This window comes from Nothobranchius furzeri, chromosome 14, assembly GCF_043380555.1.
Source record: "Nothobranchius furzeri strain GRZ-AD chromosome 14, NfurGRZ-RIMD1, whole genome shotgun sequence".
Classification (NCBI taxonomy): Eukaryota; Metazoa; Chordata; class Actinopteri; order Cyprinodontiformes; family Nothobranchiidae; genus Nothobranchius; species Nothobranchius furzeri.
Window position 1 is genome coordinate 60,114,341 of NC_091754.1, and position 16,724 is coordinate 60,131,064.

Consider the following 16,724-nt stretch of genomic DNA (forward strand, 5'->3'; position numbering starts at 1 on the left):
GAGAGTTGTAAAACCCTAGAAGACGCTATGCAAATACAGGCCAAGGCATGTACCATCATAACATATTGTGATATTTTAGTGAACTTACATCATTAGTATGTAATAATAGTCCATGTAATCTTTTTTATTGGGATTGGCTTCCATCATTGGTCATAATTTTAAAGTTTTACATGACTTGGCTATGATGTAGGAAAAGTCGAGAAAACTCAGATCAAGACCCAAACTGGTTTCCCCTTGATCACGTTTATTTGTGCCTATTAGAAGAACACAGCTGTGGAAATGGAGGCTCAGTCACAAAATGTAAACGGTCTTTATTATCTCGAAGCTGTCGTCGACTAGAAGTTCAGGAAGCTGCTCAGCAACATTTACAAGTCCAGCCACAAGCGGGGACACAAGAGACACAGCGAGTCAAGGGGTACAAGAAGATCTAAAGATCAGTGAAAGGCTGAGAAGGCTGACGTCAACACCTTCACACTTTGGTCAGTGTTGTCCTTCTGATCACATTTATTAGTTATGTGAGTTAAACACGTCTGGTTCTGCCTGACTAAAGCTCTAGACCCAGCATTACAGACATCCTCTGGTTTTACTTTCCTGTTACTTAAATCATTATAATCAGGAAACAAATGTACGTACACGCCGGAGACCCTCAGTCCGACCTGGGTTAATCAGAGTAATGGGAGGGGGGTTTAACCTGGAGTGGTCGTAAAAACTACTGGTGCACACCGTGCACTCAAAATAAGCCCTGGTAAAAGTGCCAGTACTGCTTACGGGTGCGTAACGGCCCACTGGTCATGCTGGAAAACCCTCCAAAGTGGTTGAATTAACAATTACTCTGTAAAGTAGAGTGGGACACAGTTCCTCCATACCAGTAAGAGAGACCCAGTTTTCACAAAGGGGTCCGTTACTTTTTAAAATAGAGCCAGGCAGGTTAGGCTCGATATTTCCCCCCGAAATGAATCAAACTACCATCTGAGAACTAAGCTTTGTGTTTACTCCTGTTATCGTTGTCTGATGTGTTTACTGGTCTGAAACGTTTAAATGTGACAGAAGAGTGTGTGTAAGGTTCGACCAGAATACAGCTTTTCTGTGCTTCTCTGCTGCCATCTAGTGGACACAATCTCAATTTTCCATATTTAATTGAACATTTTCTTGTTTCACACACAAACTGCACCTCCAACAGTCAGATACACACAGGTTTTACAACCGAACCAGGCACGTCCTCTGAATAAATCCATAAATATTCTGTTTCACAGCACAAGTATTGCACATTGTGTGGGCTAGTTTATATCATCTGTTAACATCTATATAAGTGTGTGTGTGCGCGCTGACATTTCCCTGTAACCTGTACTTTTTTTTATTTGCACCAGTGAATGAAGACTTGTGGTGACAGGAACGCAGCATTAACTGATATCCTGAGCAAAAAAAGGTTGGCAACATGGAATAGAAAAGGCAACTTAGCAGGACAACTGAATGCTTTTTGTGTGTGTGTTTAAGCTGAGACAGTGTGTGTGTGTGTTTAAGCTGAGACAGTGTGTGTGTGTGTTTAAGCTGAGACAGTGTGTGTGTGTGTTTAAGCTGAGACAGTGTGTGTGTGTGTTTAAGCTGAGACAGTGTGTGTGTTTAAGCTGAGCAGCGTGTGTGTGTGTTTAAGCTGAGACAGTGTGTGTGTGTGTTTAAGCTGAGACAGTGTGTGTGTGTGTTTAAGCTGAGCAGCGTGTGTGTGTGTTTAAGCTGAGACAGTGTGTGTGTGTGTTTAAGCTGAGACAGTGTGTGTGTGTGTTTAAGCTGAGCAGCGTGTGTGTGTGAGGTGATTTATCACAGCTCTGGGATTAATTTGATTCTAAAATAAGTTGTTATATTGGCTACTTTACTGCTGTGGTTTAACATGCAGGAATGATTGTGTGTGTGTGTGTGTGTCTGTGTGTGTGTGTAAGACATCGTGTGTGTGTGTGTGTGTGTGTGTGTGTGTAAGACATCATGTCTGTGTGTGTGTGTGTGTGTGCCTGTGTGTGTGTGTAAGACATTGTGTGTGTATGTGTGTGTAAGACATCGTGCGTGTGTGTGTGCGCGCGCGCGCACGCGTGTGTGTGTGTAAAACATTGTGTGTGTGTGTGAGACATTGTGTGTGTGTGTGTGTGTGTGTGTGTGTAAAACATTGTGTGCGTGTGTGTGTGTGTAAGACATTGTGTGTGTGTGTGTGTGTGTGTGTGTGTAAAACATTATGTGTGTGTGTGTGTAAGACATTGTGTGTGTGTGTGTGTGTAAGACATCGTGCGTGTGTGTGTGTGTGCCTGTGTGTGTGTAAGACATTGTGTGTGTGTGTTTGTGTAAGACATCGTGCGTGTGTGTGTGCGTGCGCGCGCGCGCGTGTGTGTGTGTGTGTGTGTAAAACATTGTGTGTGTGTGTGTGTGTAAGACATCGTGCGTGCGTGTGTGTGTGTGTGTGTGTGTGTAAAACATTGTGTGTGTGTGTGTGTGTGTGTAAGACATCGTGCGTGTGTGTGTGTGTGTAAAACATTGTGTGTGTGTGTGTGTATGTGTGTGTAAGACATCGTGCGTGCGTGTGTGTGTGTGTGTGTGTGTGTGTGTGTGTAAAACATTGTGTGTGTGTTTGTGTAAGACATCGTGCGTGTGTGTGTGTGTGTGTGTGTGTGTGTGTAAGACATTGTGTGTGTGTGTGTGTGTGTGTGTGTGTGTGTGTGTGTGTGTGTGTGTGTGTGTGTGTGTGTGTGTGTGTGTGAGTGAGAGTTCTCTTGGCACACGTGTTTAACACACTTTGGACATGAGAACAGCATAAATAAATATCCAGTAACGACACGTCAGCAGAGTTAAACTCTCGTCTCAACATGAATTAAAGAACTTTAACACCGAGCAGATGTGAGCGCTACACTTATCCTGAAACGTAATTTATAAATCTTACAAAGGCATTTGTGTTTGACAATCACTCCGTTATGAAAATGATACAAAAGCAGCAAATGTACAGATGGAAGCGAGCGTTCCGGTAAAGAAAGCTGTGCAGCAGGTTACATTAGTGTGACGATCAAAAACACGCGAGCCGCTGTGCAGACAGCCGAGTGCTCCTTTACACTCACGGACAGTCAGGAGCACACAGGAGACGCGTCCTGGCGTCTCACATTCTGGGTTCTTCGGGGTCCTTGTCCCTCCTTGTTTTCTGGGGTTTGGTGTCCCCACAAAGCCACAGGAGCTCCGTGAACCAGTTTCAGGGAGAGCGAATGTGTGTCAGTTTGTGTCCTCCTCGTTAAATCAGGCCGGCAGTCGCTCCACTTTTCTAGAACACCCTCCCCTGCTTTCTGCTCCAGCCGAGACTTTTTTCCTTAAACTTTCCTGCTTTATTTCTTTTTTTATGTGCTTTTTAGTAACTGTGTAAAAGCAGAAGTGGAGCATCAGAGAAGCGTCTGGGACGGGAGGGAACGCTCCTCTAGCTAATGCTACTCTAGCAGGTTCTGTGTGCTTAGTAAAGTAAATCCAAACGCGGATGCTCGAGCGGGCCGGGGTTCTTCTAACCCAGAAACTAGGACACGCCTTTGAATCCCTGGGGATTCCCGTCTGAGCCTCCGTCTACATTATTATCATTGTGTTGGATCCTCGTGGATCGCTTCCGCTCAGCGGCGCGTTTAGCTCCGACCTGCTACATCACCATCAGCGTTTTTCCATGCATTTCTATGCCAGCAGAGTTCTGCGCGTGGAGGCGATGTTCCAGAGAGCATTTTTGATCGATGACTCGCCGTAACCAGGCGGTAGGAGCTTGGCACCACCCGACTGGAGCCATTCTTTCAGGGGGCTGAGAGTCATCCGGGTTGGCTCTTTTATTATATTATCATTATTAGTCTCTTTAAATGATTCTTGTTGTTTTTTAAACCCGCCAGCATGCCAGCCGAGCCCGACTGCTCCAGGGTTACTTCACATGCGGTCCAATAAGTTGGACATAAATGGGAAAAAGAGGTCGGGATTTCATGCCTAAACATGTTTGGGATAAATATGACGCTAAAATCAATTATGCACGTATGTTTTTTTCCACTGTGCAGGCTTAGCATTGGGCAAAAGGCTATAAATGATCCTTTATTGCTGTTTGTGGCCTCCTCTCTGCATCAGAATGACTTTCAATTAAAACCCAGCGCTACAATTCAATTCAATTCAAGTTTATTTATAAAGCGCCAAATCACGACAAGAGTCGTCTCAAGGCACGTCACATAATAAAAATTCCAATTCAGGTCAGTTCATTAAGCCAATCAGAAATAATGTTTCCTATATAAGGAACCCAGCAAATTGCATCAAGTCACTGACTAGTGTCAGTGACTATACAGCAATCCTCATACCAAGCAAGCATGAAGCGACAGTGGAGAGGAAAACTCCCTTTTAACAGGAAGAAACCTCCAGAGAATCCTGGCTCAGTATAAGCAGCCATCCTCCACGACTTCAATTGAATTTGATGAGAATAGTTTCATCTACGATTGAAACCTGAACCCATGGACGTAATTTTCACTTTAGAAGTGGGGGGGACATGGGCGGTGGGGGGGCAGGGGGGTGGATCTTTACAGTATGTTCTAATGGGAAACAGGCTTCAACACAAACGGTTGTTTTCTGCTTGGTCCTAGAGCTCAACCGGTGTCACTTTAATATAGCGTAATGTTGTTTTTGGATGGTAAAAAGTGCAGGGGTCAAAACTTGACTTTGGAAAAAGTGGGGGGGACATGGCCCCCCCTGTCCCCCCAAAAAAAATTACATCACAGGTGGCGTGAGGACTCATCACACAACCATACCTGGAATTTCTTAGGTGTGTTCTTGCTGTGTCGTTTCTCTAATTCAATGCATTAGTTTTTTAAAACGCAGAGCAGTTCTGTTTACCTGTTGCCGCCGCAAACGCAACGTAGCGGGACAACAGGTAAACAGAACTGCTCTGCGTTTTAAAAAAGAACTACAGCATGGCATACTTGGAATTAACCCCAAAGGAGGTCATTTAACAGCTAAATCTGCAGATCGGTCCAATTTGAGAGAAAAGCAACAGATGTGGTTGTGACTCGGGTGATGAAAGGACGACGTCTACGGAGGGGGAAGGCGTTTTATCCGGATCACCTCCATAACGGTAATGGATAAAGTGGTCGGGAAGCTAATGGAGAAGCAAGACGTTAGACAGCGTGACGAGAGGAGCCGAGGAGGAAAATCGATGTTTCTCCTCCCGTGCTCGTCTGGCTCGCTGTGATGGGCCTATCGGTGTAGCTCGGCATCAAACCCACCTCTCTGAGGTTTAGATTGTCTGTGGACTGGAAAATGAGGACGTTTCTCTTTGGGAACTTCCCCAGGCTCGTTTTTGTGATTTCACGTGGGTTAGGGTTATTTAAAGTCTACGTTTTGTTTTAAAATCCTCTCTGCTGCTCTGAAGCTGCCATGTTTGGACTAGTTGGCTCCCCCACTCCGACTCCTCCTGCATAGACATATGTGGAAACACACGCTCCTCCTCTGACTTGGACTCGAGTGACTGAACGCTCCAGCGGCTCCCGCTGAACTTGTGGGTTTGCCGACATCCGGATGCATTTAAATCTCCTCCATTGTTATCCATGTCTCCTCCATTTATCCTCCCATCTTTTCTCCCTGCTGCCGTCCATCACAGCTTTGACCCCCCCCCCCCCCCGAGTAGACTCCTGATGAGTTTGTCTCCCTCTCTTTCACATGTCGTCACCCGCGTGGCAGCTCTCCTCACCATGGATGATGAGGACAGGGAAGAAGAACGCATCCTGGTAGGAGGGCGGTCGATCCCTCTCACCCTCTCTCACCTCTCCTCCACCTCCTCCTCCACTTTCCTGCTCTGCTTCCTCATCCCTCTCCCCTCCCCTGCTTTCCCTCCTCCTCACCTCCTCCTCTTCCTCCTCGTCATCTCCTTCGAGCACCCCTCGAGTTTCTTCGTTGTTCTGCCTCGAGCCTAACCCCAAGAATCCCCCGCTCCCTCCCCCTCCGCTGCTCCCTCCCCCTCCTCCGCTGCTTCCTCCCCCTCCACTCCCACCGCCCTCCTCTCTGCTGCCTCCCAGTCCTCCCCCCATGCTTCTTGAATGAAACAAGCTGTTCTGGCGCACACCTCCGAGTCTGCCGAGGGAGAATCCACTCCGACTGAGCACCAGTCTCCCTCCTATCCCGCCGCTTCCCGGCCCCGCTGCTCGGATCCCTGCCACAGTAGCATTCAGGAGGGCCGTGGTTCCCATCGGGGCCCTCAACCTGGAGGGAAGACTGGCACTTGATGTGGTCCTCCTACATCTGGGGCAGCTCTGCAGGAGGTAAGCAGAGTTGAAGACCACAGGCAGAGTCAGGGGAGGCGGGTGGTTGGTCTGAGTTGGAGTGACACCTGGAGGTCCAGAGAGGGGCGTAGAGACCGTGGGATTCGTCCCTCCGCTTGAGTCCATGTCCATAAGGATGGCCTCGGAGTAGCTCGGGACCATTTGTTGGTTACAACGGATGTGCCACTCTAGTTCCGTCATGTCCACTGTGTTGACCCGAGAGATGGCCCTGTAGCTCGTCCCATTCAGTCCAAATCCAATCCCAATCCCTCCCGGATGGATTCCATTCTCAGTCCCTCCTTCGACCCCATCCCCTCTTCCTCCTCCAACTTGTACCGCTCCTCCAACGCCTCCTCCGACCGGGTCCTCATCCTCCCCGAACAGCTTCTCGACGTGGTAGTGGACATACGCCATGCGATACTCCGACACCACCCGCAGCGGCCACGACAGCAGGAAAGCGGAGGCCAGCCAAAACACCTTGTGCCTGGAAAACCACGGCTGGTGAGCGGGATCTGGGAACGCCAGGATGTGCTCACGGAAATCCACGTTCTTCAGGTGCATTCCCTCCCTGGCTTCCATGTAGTCATCAAGTCCCTCATTTTCCCCGAAGAAGCGAGCTCGCTTACCGCCACAGAGCAAGAAACACAACACACCATGTTAGCATTGTTCTGAGCTACCTGATGAACAGTACAGGTGAGGGAATTCCACGGGTTCTTCATCACTGAGCTAAACATGCGGAGACAGCATTCTTCTCTTACCTGGGTGAGGTAGGCAGCTTCGGCACGAGCACTAGAGAAGCTAAGACACACAAAAATGTAAAAACAAGAAGAAGCAAACACCTTTAGAACCCAACTACACCTAACGCCGGCTCCGACTGAGACGCGGTTACGTTCTGCACCTGAAACACTTTGTGAAACGGAGGCGAACAGCAGGGTGCCGCTCCAGCTCCAGCAGCTGTTTGGACACATCTTTGACGCCGTAGCGAGCGTAGTCGAACTCTGAACTGGAGGCGTGAGTGTTCACCCGCTCATGGTAGACCTGAGGAGGGAGGGTTCGGAGAAAAAACACAGCCGTTAGTACAAATTAGAGCTGGGCGGTAAAACGATGGCAATATGTATTTAGAAATAACTTTTCCTTGACGGATATCTGACAATGGGTCGGTAGAGCTTAGAAATAGAGCCATGCAGCTCAGTAGCGCTGCTAACGGTTAATGTTAGCATAGCTTTAGCTTGCTGCAGGTAACAGGTTACATGGCTGGTGGAAAACAGAAAAAACAAGAACCCCAAACAGAAAAAAAGAGACGGAGGACACAGCAAATGACATCGTTGACAATAAAGGACCAAACAGTTCGGCCCTGTGGATGTAGTTTGGCTAGCATCATAGCTGCAAAGCTAACGTGGTGAATGCAGGTTGTGACAAAGTCAGGGGAAGCCACTGATCTGTTCGGGCTCATAAACCAGCTCCACCAGCGGGCGAAGCAGGATGTAAAACGTTAAAGTTGCTCACGTCTGGAATCATGAAAAGATTTACTTTACGAATAATGCATGTGGCACGCGATGTCTGTGTGTGTGTGTGTGTGTGTGTGTGTGTGTGGGGGGGGGGGGGGGGGGGGGGTTAGCATTCTCCCGATGTCCGTGAAAGGAGGGGGCATCACTGGAAGACAAAATGAACGGTTCTCTACAAGGACTCGTTCATTTGGAAGAGCCGTTCAAAAGATTCGATTCGTTCGTGAACGTCCATCCATCCATTTTCTGAACCCGCTTGTCCACGCAGGGTCGTGGGGGGGGGGCTGGTACCTATCTCCAGCGGTCAATGGGCAATCAGGCGGGGTACACCCTGGACAGAGAGCCAGTCCATCGCAGGGCAACACACACACACACACACACACACACACCTAAGGACAATTTGGACTGTGGGAGGAAGCCGGAGAACCCGGAGAGAACCCACGCATGCACAGGGAGAACACGCAACCTCCATGCAGAAAGATCCCAGGCCGGGAAGCGAACCCAGGACCATCTCGCTGCAAGGCAACAGCTCTAACACTGCGCCACTGCGCAGCTCGTTCGTGAACAACACATCACTAATAATTTGAGTTCTGTTCTCCTCTAATGCTTGAATATTTTAGTTTAATATAACATACTTTTTATTTATCCAAAACAATTATCTAACGTCTGATGAGACATTCAGCTTTTGAAAATAAATCAATATAATAAAATGATCCTTCTGATATCTTCAAATCTCAATTTAAATGACCAGGAAGCGTTAAGATTTACAGACTAGTGACTTGTTTTACATCGATCCATATGAAAATTCATATTGTGATGGGGATTCTCTCCGTATCGCCCAGCCATAGTACAAACGTACAAACAATCAAACTTTGTTTTCCTCTTTAACGATGCTGCTTTAAAAGCAGCGAAGAGGTGCTTTGGAACCTGTCCAAACAGGAAGTCGATGTGTATAAAAATGTGGGTTTTGGTAGCTGAAGACAATGGTGGTCGGTGTATTCTGTGGTGCAATGAGGGCTGCAGTTACTGAATATTTTATTAATCAAGTACTTTATTGAATAATCCATCAATTTAGAGTACTTAGATATTATCTACACCTGCTGTTCCAATATCACCAATCAAAAGCAGCTCTCTCCCGCCTTAGCTGTCAGATCCGTGCAATTCCGTGTGCAGGTACATGTTGGGATGTCGGGGCTGATCAGTTCACTTATTTATTTCTTGAAAACATTCTTCTGAACATTAGTCTAGACGGATAGGAGAGCTACACGAGAAAAGTACCTGAAACTCCTTGTTCGACCTGGCTGAGTACAGCAGCTTGTCTTTAAATAATCCAAAACTTCCAATCTGTTCATGTGGAAATATTTATTCAGTTTGAAAGCAAGTAAGATCCGACAACTTCTGACTCCTTTATTTAGAAATGTGTGCAAGTTGATAAAACTGACTTATTTCGTCTTGAAGCAGAATCTGTTCATAAATACTTTTTAAGTAGAGAACTCCATGTTTGAATCTTCAGCCTACTCCAGGGATTGATAACGCTACTTCAGCTGGTCACACTGTAAAGACTGACTGTGTTCACAGAATATACAGCTTTAGAGTTTAATGAAGCCTCTAATCTGATTTTTTGTGGTGAATAATCTAAACCCTAACATGTACTCCAGAGTGTTTTGCCCTTGTTCTGCCATCTTTACTTCCGCTGACCTTAAAGCGCTCCCTGTACACTTGACGATGGATTTACGATTCATTGATTTATGAAAATTAATCAACAAGCTGAATCAAATTTAATAACTGTGAAAATAAAGAAAGCGTGTGACACAATAATTTGAGCATTTGAATCGTATTGATTATAATGCTTCTGAGATCATCTGAGGTTGAAATTAATATTTAAATCAGAAATGTGATTACCTGAACAAAACTAACTCAGAAAAGGACCTTTGACACAAGCCCCTCCCCCCTCACCTGTGTGGTTGTGTATGCATCTCCATTGCGGTATCTGGTCACTTGTCTGGTTCTCCTCACATAGTGATAACTGATGGCCTTCCACCAAATACAGGGCGTGGCCTGCTGGAGCCGCTGCACGCGCTCGTACACTTCCTGTCAAAGGATGAACGGCTCATTTATGATGTTGAAAATGGACATCGGTCAACATATGAACAAGAAAAAAAACAGAAGCCTTTATTTCATCACAAAAGCCTTTGCTGGATAAAACAAGGCATCTGATGTTTACAACTACGTTTAAACTGGCTATAAAAAGGTGATGAGTTCACTGAAGAATCTGATTGTCCAACATTATAGATGTGATTTGATTTATGCTGCACAATCTCACTCAGTAACTCCTCTTCCAGCTCTGTTGGTAGTTTGCTTGAGAAATGATGAAAGCTGTGAATCCAGAGGTTTAAAACTGTAGTGTGTGTATTCTACACACCAGCCTACCAAACAAAATAAGATATTTAACGAGTTACGGTGGACTTTTACCACCTCAGCTTAGGAAATCTCTCGTTTTAAGTGTACGTTCAGGTTTAAAATGACATATTTGTCTTTAGGCAGCCACAGTGTGAACAACGAGGTTCTTATCACATGACTGCAGTAAAACTAGTGCCACACAACCCCTAATACATCTGTCTGCTGGTAGAAGCAGATAAACAGCTTCTGAATAGGCAATAGTATTCTAGAATGTGTGAGAACAGGCCAGAGCCCAAAACTATCTTGGACACGTCATTTCTACAAGATTGGGCAATCACTTCCTCCTGGTGTTGTAGAAATGTCTGAAGATCACAACCTTTCCTTCGAAACTAAAACTTTAGTACAACATGGGGGATTTCTTCTGTCTCCACTTGTAGACTAGATGTACTTTTCTCACCATCTAGTTTCATCACATACCTGGAATTCAGCATGAGCCAACATGGCCGTCTTGGAGAAGCAGTGCCAGCACTCAACCAGGTACACCACATACAGCATCGCCAGGAAAGCCAGGGGGATGTAGACGTAACCGCTGGAGCACGGGCTCTCCAGGTGCAGGATGTCGTTGTAGTAGGCTGCTGACGTGGCGTCGTCGTCAGCACCGAGCGGCACGGACGAGGACCCGAGGACAGGCACGCGACAGAGGGCACACCAGGCCAGGGTGGCAAAACAGCCATACATGAGGAGGGTCAGGAGAAGGCACTTCCAGTGGGACTCTCGGCACAGAGAGGAGGCCAGAGACTGCTGCACTGGCCTCTGCTGTCCACACACACACACACACACACACACACACACACACACACACACACACACACACACACACACACACAGACACACACACACACACACACACACACACACGGAACAAATGTTAAGATGGTGCCAACACCCTGATCTCAAGGTCATTTTTCCATGTTAATCACTTGATATTATAAAGTTTATAATCTGATGGATTATTTAACGTACAAAAACGATCATGAAATAAGAAAATGTCCACAACTCTAAACTCTTTCGTCATGATAGGCCAGCCGTTTTCTTTTCATGACATTAAGACCAGTGCTCTGTAACCTGGGCTCTGTGATGGGCTCGACACACGGGAGGCGACCCGCGGCAGCGGCAAAGCCGTCTACGCGTTCTGTTCCATGGTGAAATCGAAACTTCCGTTGTTTTGCTTGGCTGTGTCAGGTTGGAGGGAATTAAGGTTATTTAAGCGGTTCAGAGTTAATAAAGCGGTAGATATGATGTTTCACAAGTTGCTGCTAGAGTTATGTGAAATCTTACTTCTGATTTTACTATAAAACATAATAATAATCAACTTCTCCTCCATGTTTGCTCGGAGGTGCACGGAGCATCCTGTCCGCTCATTGGTCAGTGAATGAAACCTCCGTTGATTGGTCCTCGTCCGAGCGACAGCGATGAAAAGTTGAAAATGTTTCAACTTTCTGGGATCGCGTCGCTGGGTCGCCTGTGCACGACACGTGCACGAGCGCAAAATTTCACACGCACGTTTTTCGCGTTTCGCTTAGTAGGAGGGAGACCCGCGATTATCGCTTTGTCGCGCATGTCTCAATGAAAATGAATGGAGGAGAGGCGATGCCGCCTCCCGTGTGTCGAGCCCATAACCAGGGCTCTGTGAGGACCATACTAATAAAATCAATGACTGTAGATCTGGAGTCAATTTAAAGCCAGATGCACCCCTGGAAGTTTTGCATGACAGATCAGTAGCTGCTCATATCAATCACCAATAATCCTGACTAAATCTCCAACTTCATTTGTGAAAATGAAACCCCAAACCTGTGTGATTTTCTCCTGCAGACTCATTATTGTGCTCCTATCTGGGCTTATTGACAAACTGTTCTTTTCTCCACACCCGTACATTTCAAGTCTAATGTTTTTGTGTATAGCTCATTGTGAGTGTGTTTTTGCATGTAGGGCTTCCACGAGGACCACTTCTGATCATTCTTCCTCTGACAGTAGACGACTTTTACCTGGTCTCATCTGCCACTTCTGAGCTGATGGCTCTGCTCGACGTCTGATTTCAAGTAAAGCTTTTTGGGATGGAAATCTACTTTGACCAGCACATCTGGAGTTTGGAGTTTTAAAAAGATGTTTCAAAATATCTGACGGTTCTCAGAGTCACAGGGTCTGGCATCCGAGTTTTAAAAACATTGCTAGACCAATTCTAGAAACTAATCTCAAGTACTCTGTGAAGGATTGGGAATAAAATTATGGTAAATTATGACATTAAGTTACTTTGTGACTAAATTCCAACAAAAGAATGAAGATTGTGGTAGCTGTTTGATCATAATTACGTCGTACGTTCAATTTGATCGTCTTTATACTTTAATGAATTTTTTTAAAGTCTACTAGGGACGTCCAGATACAACCTTTTCACTTCCGATACGATACTGACATCGCAGCTTTGGTATTGACCGATACCGATATTAATCCGCTTAGTGTTGTCACGGTGTGAAAATTTAACCTCACGGTTATTGTGACCAAAATGATCACGGTTTTCGGTATTATCGCGGTATTTTTTTTAAACATGTTAAATTTTCAGGAAACTAAATAAACCCTGTATATCAGGAAAATATTGTCCTAGTTTGTGTCTAAATTTTGCCTAAAAAGTGTTATTTTGTAATTATGTTGTTTATTTGTTTACATTTTTCCCCTTTAGTCTTTAAAATACCAATATTTGCCCATAACTTCTTATTCTTTGTCTGTTTGATGTCATCATTTAAAAAAATATTAGATCAGATGATACTCAGTACTCAAGTAGCCTTCTAATCAGATACTTTTTTACCCTTACTTGAGTAATAAACCCTATATCAGGAAAATATCGTCCTCGGTTTGTGTCCTTCCAGTGAGCTTTGCAGATGTGGGAAAATGTCATCAGGCAGTAATCGTTGTTAAATTCATAATTATTCTCGGAGAGAGACCAACTCTTATCTGCCCCTGGGAGCCCCGTAATGCATAGCGTCATTTCAACATGGCGGTGTCCGCGACACGGTTTATATGCAGGTAGCGGCGCTGCGGCTGCTTTATATAGCGACTCGTTGCATTCTCCCTCAACCCAAATCCTCGGATCACGCATTTTAGCTAAAATGCTAACGTTAGCTTGCCTTGCGTTGACTGTAGAGATGTGGGTGATGGTCACGCAGATGTGTCATGAGATTTGAAGCGTTGCTGCCTTTCACAGACACTTTTTCTGCACGTGCTGCAAACAGGATAGCCGTCTTCTATCAGCTGTCCCTCGGCATTCTTCAGATATCCAAAAGATGCCCGTACTTCCCACTTTGTCTTCTTTGAGGGATAATAAATGTCCTGAGCGCTGCCGTCTCCTCCTTTGGCCATTATTTCAGCTTTAGCTTCAAGAAAGTTTTGGTTGTAAACAACAAAGTGCGCATGTGCCGCCGGCAACTTCAGCAGATGATACGGTGGCTGGTAAGGGTCACCGCGCCTACACCGCAGCCACGGTAATCCACCAAGATAATATAGTTTTTTTTAAACAAGACGGTTATTATTATTGTCAACTTTTTTACCGGGGTTTACCGCTACACCGGTTACCGTGACAACCCTAAATCCGCTACAATATCAGCACAAGTCATTCTTTTACTTATTTCGCAGTGTGGAATGTCTGAAAGGCTTGATCAAGTGATATAGGGAGCATAAAGCCTGATTCATGCTTCTCCGTCAGCTCCGCAAGGGAGAGACACGCACGGATTGACGGAAGCGTTTTGCTCTCATACTTCTCCGTCTCCTGGAGAGTGTAGCAAAGGGATTTCCCGCCAGGACAACAGAGGGCGTGACGCTGTTCCGTGGTATCCTGTCATGTATCGGTCCAAGATAGTGTGTTTATATTGGGGGTTTTGTATATAAGAGACTTTTTAACACAGACAAATTTGTCTCTCATCCTACTCCACCTCTTCATGCGCTCATTTCCGTCCACAAATAAAATGCTTGCTGCGCATCTTTTCACTCCTCCAGTCACGGGGAATTAAACGTTCATATTTTTAGAGTTTTTGCGCGAGGTATTCTTCAAGCTTCTCCGTGTCTGCCGCTAGTTATCCTCGGCTCTCTTTATGTTTTTGAGGGCGCAAGGGTGGCGGCGTAGACGACAGCGATGCCCTGACCAATCACAAGCTTGCGTTCTCCGTCTTAATTAATTTTTTCGTTCTTCCAGGGACCCACGAGCCAACCGGAAAGGGAGGAGACTTAGGCTGCCTATTACTCAATCTGAGAACAAGAGCCCATAACATTAAGTATGAAAAACCACTGGTTGCAAAAATGTGAACCTTAACGAACTACTTATATCGAAGAATTTTGATGTCGTCTGATATAATCTGATACGCTGTTACTTCTGATATTGATATTGGAATGGGACATCCCAAAAAGCGTATATAAATAAAAGATGTTTATTGGTCCAAATGTTTTTATCACATACATGACTATAATCCACCTTCTCAGTGGCCTAGTGGTAGAGTGTCCGCCCTGAGACTGGGAGATCAGGGTTCGATTCCTGGTCGGGTCATACCAAAGACTTAGAAAAAATGGGACCAATGCCTCCCTGCTTGACACTCAGCATTAAGGGGTTGGATTGGGGGGTTAAACCACCAAATGGTTCCCGAGCGCGGCTGTGTCTGCAGCTCACCGCTCCCCCAGGGGATGGGTCAAATGCAGAGATTAAATTTCGCACACACACCTGTGTGTGTGACAACTAATGGGACTTTAACTTTTTAACTTTATAAACCCATGAGATCACTGATTTTGTGGATAACAGATTTAGTGTTGCTCGAGACGCCTCTGGTAAAGTATTAATAACCTTCCTGTTTGGTAAACTGTGTCAGATTTCCACCAGAGAGCTAACGCTGGGGTCTCAACCAAAGGAACGCATTACGCCACCACCCGGCATACCCATCTTCAGATAAGTGCAGTGCATTAGACTCACACTGTTTATGCTGCTCTCTAAGTGCACATACAACTTCACTTCCACTGTGAACAAATTACAGTGCACTCAAACACACTTCAGATGCACAAACATAGCTGGTCTAATGTGGCCCTCCTCTCTCCAATCACACGCAGGTCACTGTGCACGTTTGCAGCGTTGTAATGCAGCCAGCGGAGAAAACGTGAATAATTTAGATGAGAATGATTCTTCTAGACCGTTCTCCAGCCAACTGCGTCGGCATCACAACGATGCTGATGCAACTTGTGTGTGTGCGTAGATAAGGGAGGGATGTAGCTCGTGCCAAGAACAACAAAGAGCTTTTGTGTGTGTTTTATTTTCAATCAAATGAAAGATGTGTGTATGTGGTCTGCTTCATACATGATGGAGGTTTACTTGCTTTGAGCCGAATGTCACGAAGCAAAAGAGCAGCAAAGCAGACGAGAAAAAGGTATCGGGAATGCAAACAGATGGGATGACACCAGTGTCCTTCTCTCCTCTCAGTCAAGTCTGCCAGTCCTGTCAGCACATCCCTCTCTCCATTTAACCACCACACACAAGCCCCTCTCACTCATTATCGCTCCTTCTTCCTCTCCCGTGCACTCATCTTCCTCCCTGTCCAGCACAGTGGAGCCACAATATGATATTTGCTGGGAAATTGGACTGGTTGCACTTACACAAAACCTGTGTGTGTGTGTGTGTGTGTGTGTGTGTGTGTGTGTGTGTGTGTGTGTGTGGTCCAACTGTGCGTCAAGGACAAGCAGCATGCTGCAGATAGAAGGACCCTGTCTGTGTTTGCAACTAAAAATCTTCTAATCTGGAGTCCATAAATAGATTTTAAGACTACTGGTGGGATGATGTTTCTCCTGTCAGCAGGCTTCTTTGTTCTCATGTAGTCTATTTATTCTTCTCTGAAATGTTCCACCCATGTGCCTCTCCTCACCCTTCCTCTCCTCTCACTTCCTCTCTAGGTCTGTCTCTAAGTGGATCGATCGGGCTAAAAGTGTCGGGCTCTGAGTGAGGAGGGTTAAGGAGAGCGTGAGACATCCAGGAACTTCATGAATGACAAGTATGGAAAAAAAAACATGGGATGAGATATTAAAATATACCTCACCCCAGAGAATGACTCTGACAAAAATCCCTTTTTCGTGCACCCTTCTAATATCTCAAGTACTTTTCATTGTACTTTTTTCCAGATAAATGGTACGAGTAGTGAGAATATTCTGAACAAAAACAGCCGCTGTAAGGGTTTGGTCTAACCATTTCATCAGGACTCTGCAGCAGTGAGGCAGGCAAAAAATTCAGCCCCAAGACAGGAGTCAAATTGTTCCTATTTGCACTTACCGTGCCAATTCTCTTGGAGAAAGAGGACCCGCCGTTATGTGGTGTCGCTAAACTATGGCGTTTAAAGCGTGCCACAACCCGTGCACGCGCATTGGGTCCACAGCGCGCGTGTGAACGGGACTCGCGAGCGCAAATATACATGGCGAGAGGTCATTTGTGCACTGAGAGGGAGCAAACTGTGTCTGT

General features: G+C 45.8%; 1 protein-coding gene across 2 annotated transcripts in view; it reads right to left on the reverse strand.

Annotated features, from left to right (window-relative positions):
* Positions 1 to 223: 223 nt before the first annotated feature.
* Positions 224 to 16,724, reverse strand: part of LOC107380947 (transmembrane protein 151B) — a 38,404-nt gene continuing 21,903 nt past the window's right edge. Inside the window, exons 2-6 of one of the 2 annotated variants that reach the window (XM_015952371.3) lie at positions 10,670 to 11,005; positions 9,749 to 9,883; positions 7,186 to 7,325; positions 7,046 to 7,085; positions 224 to 6,908 (exon numbers count right to left, since the gene is read on the reverse strand). In XM_015952371.3, coding sequence (XP_015807857.3) covers positions 5,685 to 6,908; positions 7,046 to 7,085; positions 7,186 to 7,325; positions 9,749 to 9,883; positions 10,670 to 11,005 — 1,875 coding nt within the window. In that variant the 3' untranslated portion in view covers positions 224 to 5,684. Of the gene's footprint in view, positions 6,909 to 7,045; positions 7,086 to 7,185; positions 7,326 to 9,748; positions 9,884 to 10,669; positions 11,009 to 16,724 lie in introns of both variants that reach the window. The other variant, XM_015952372.3, reaches the window with a different exon arrangement.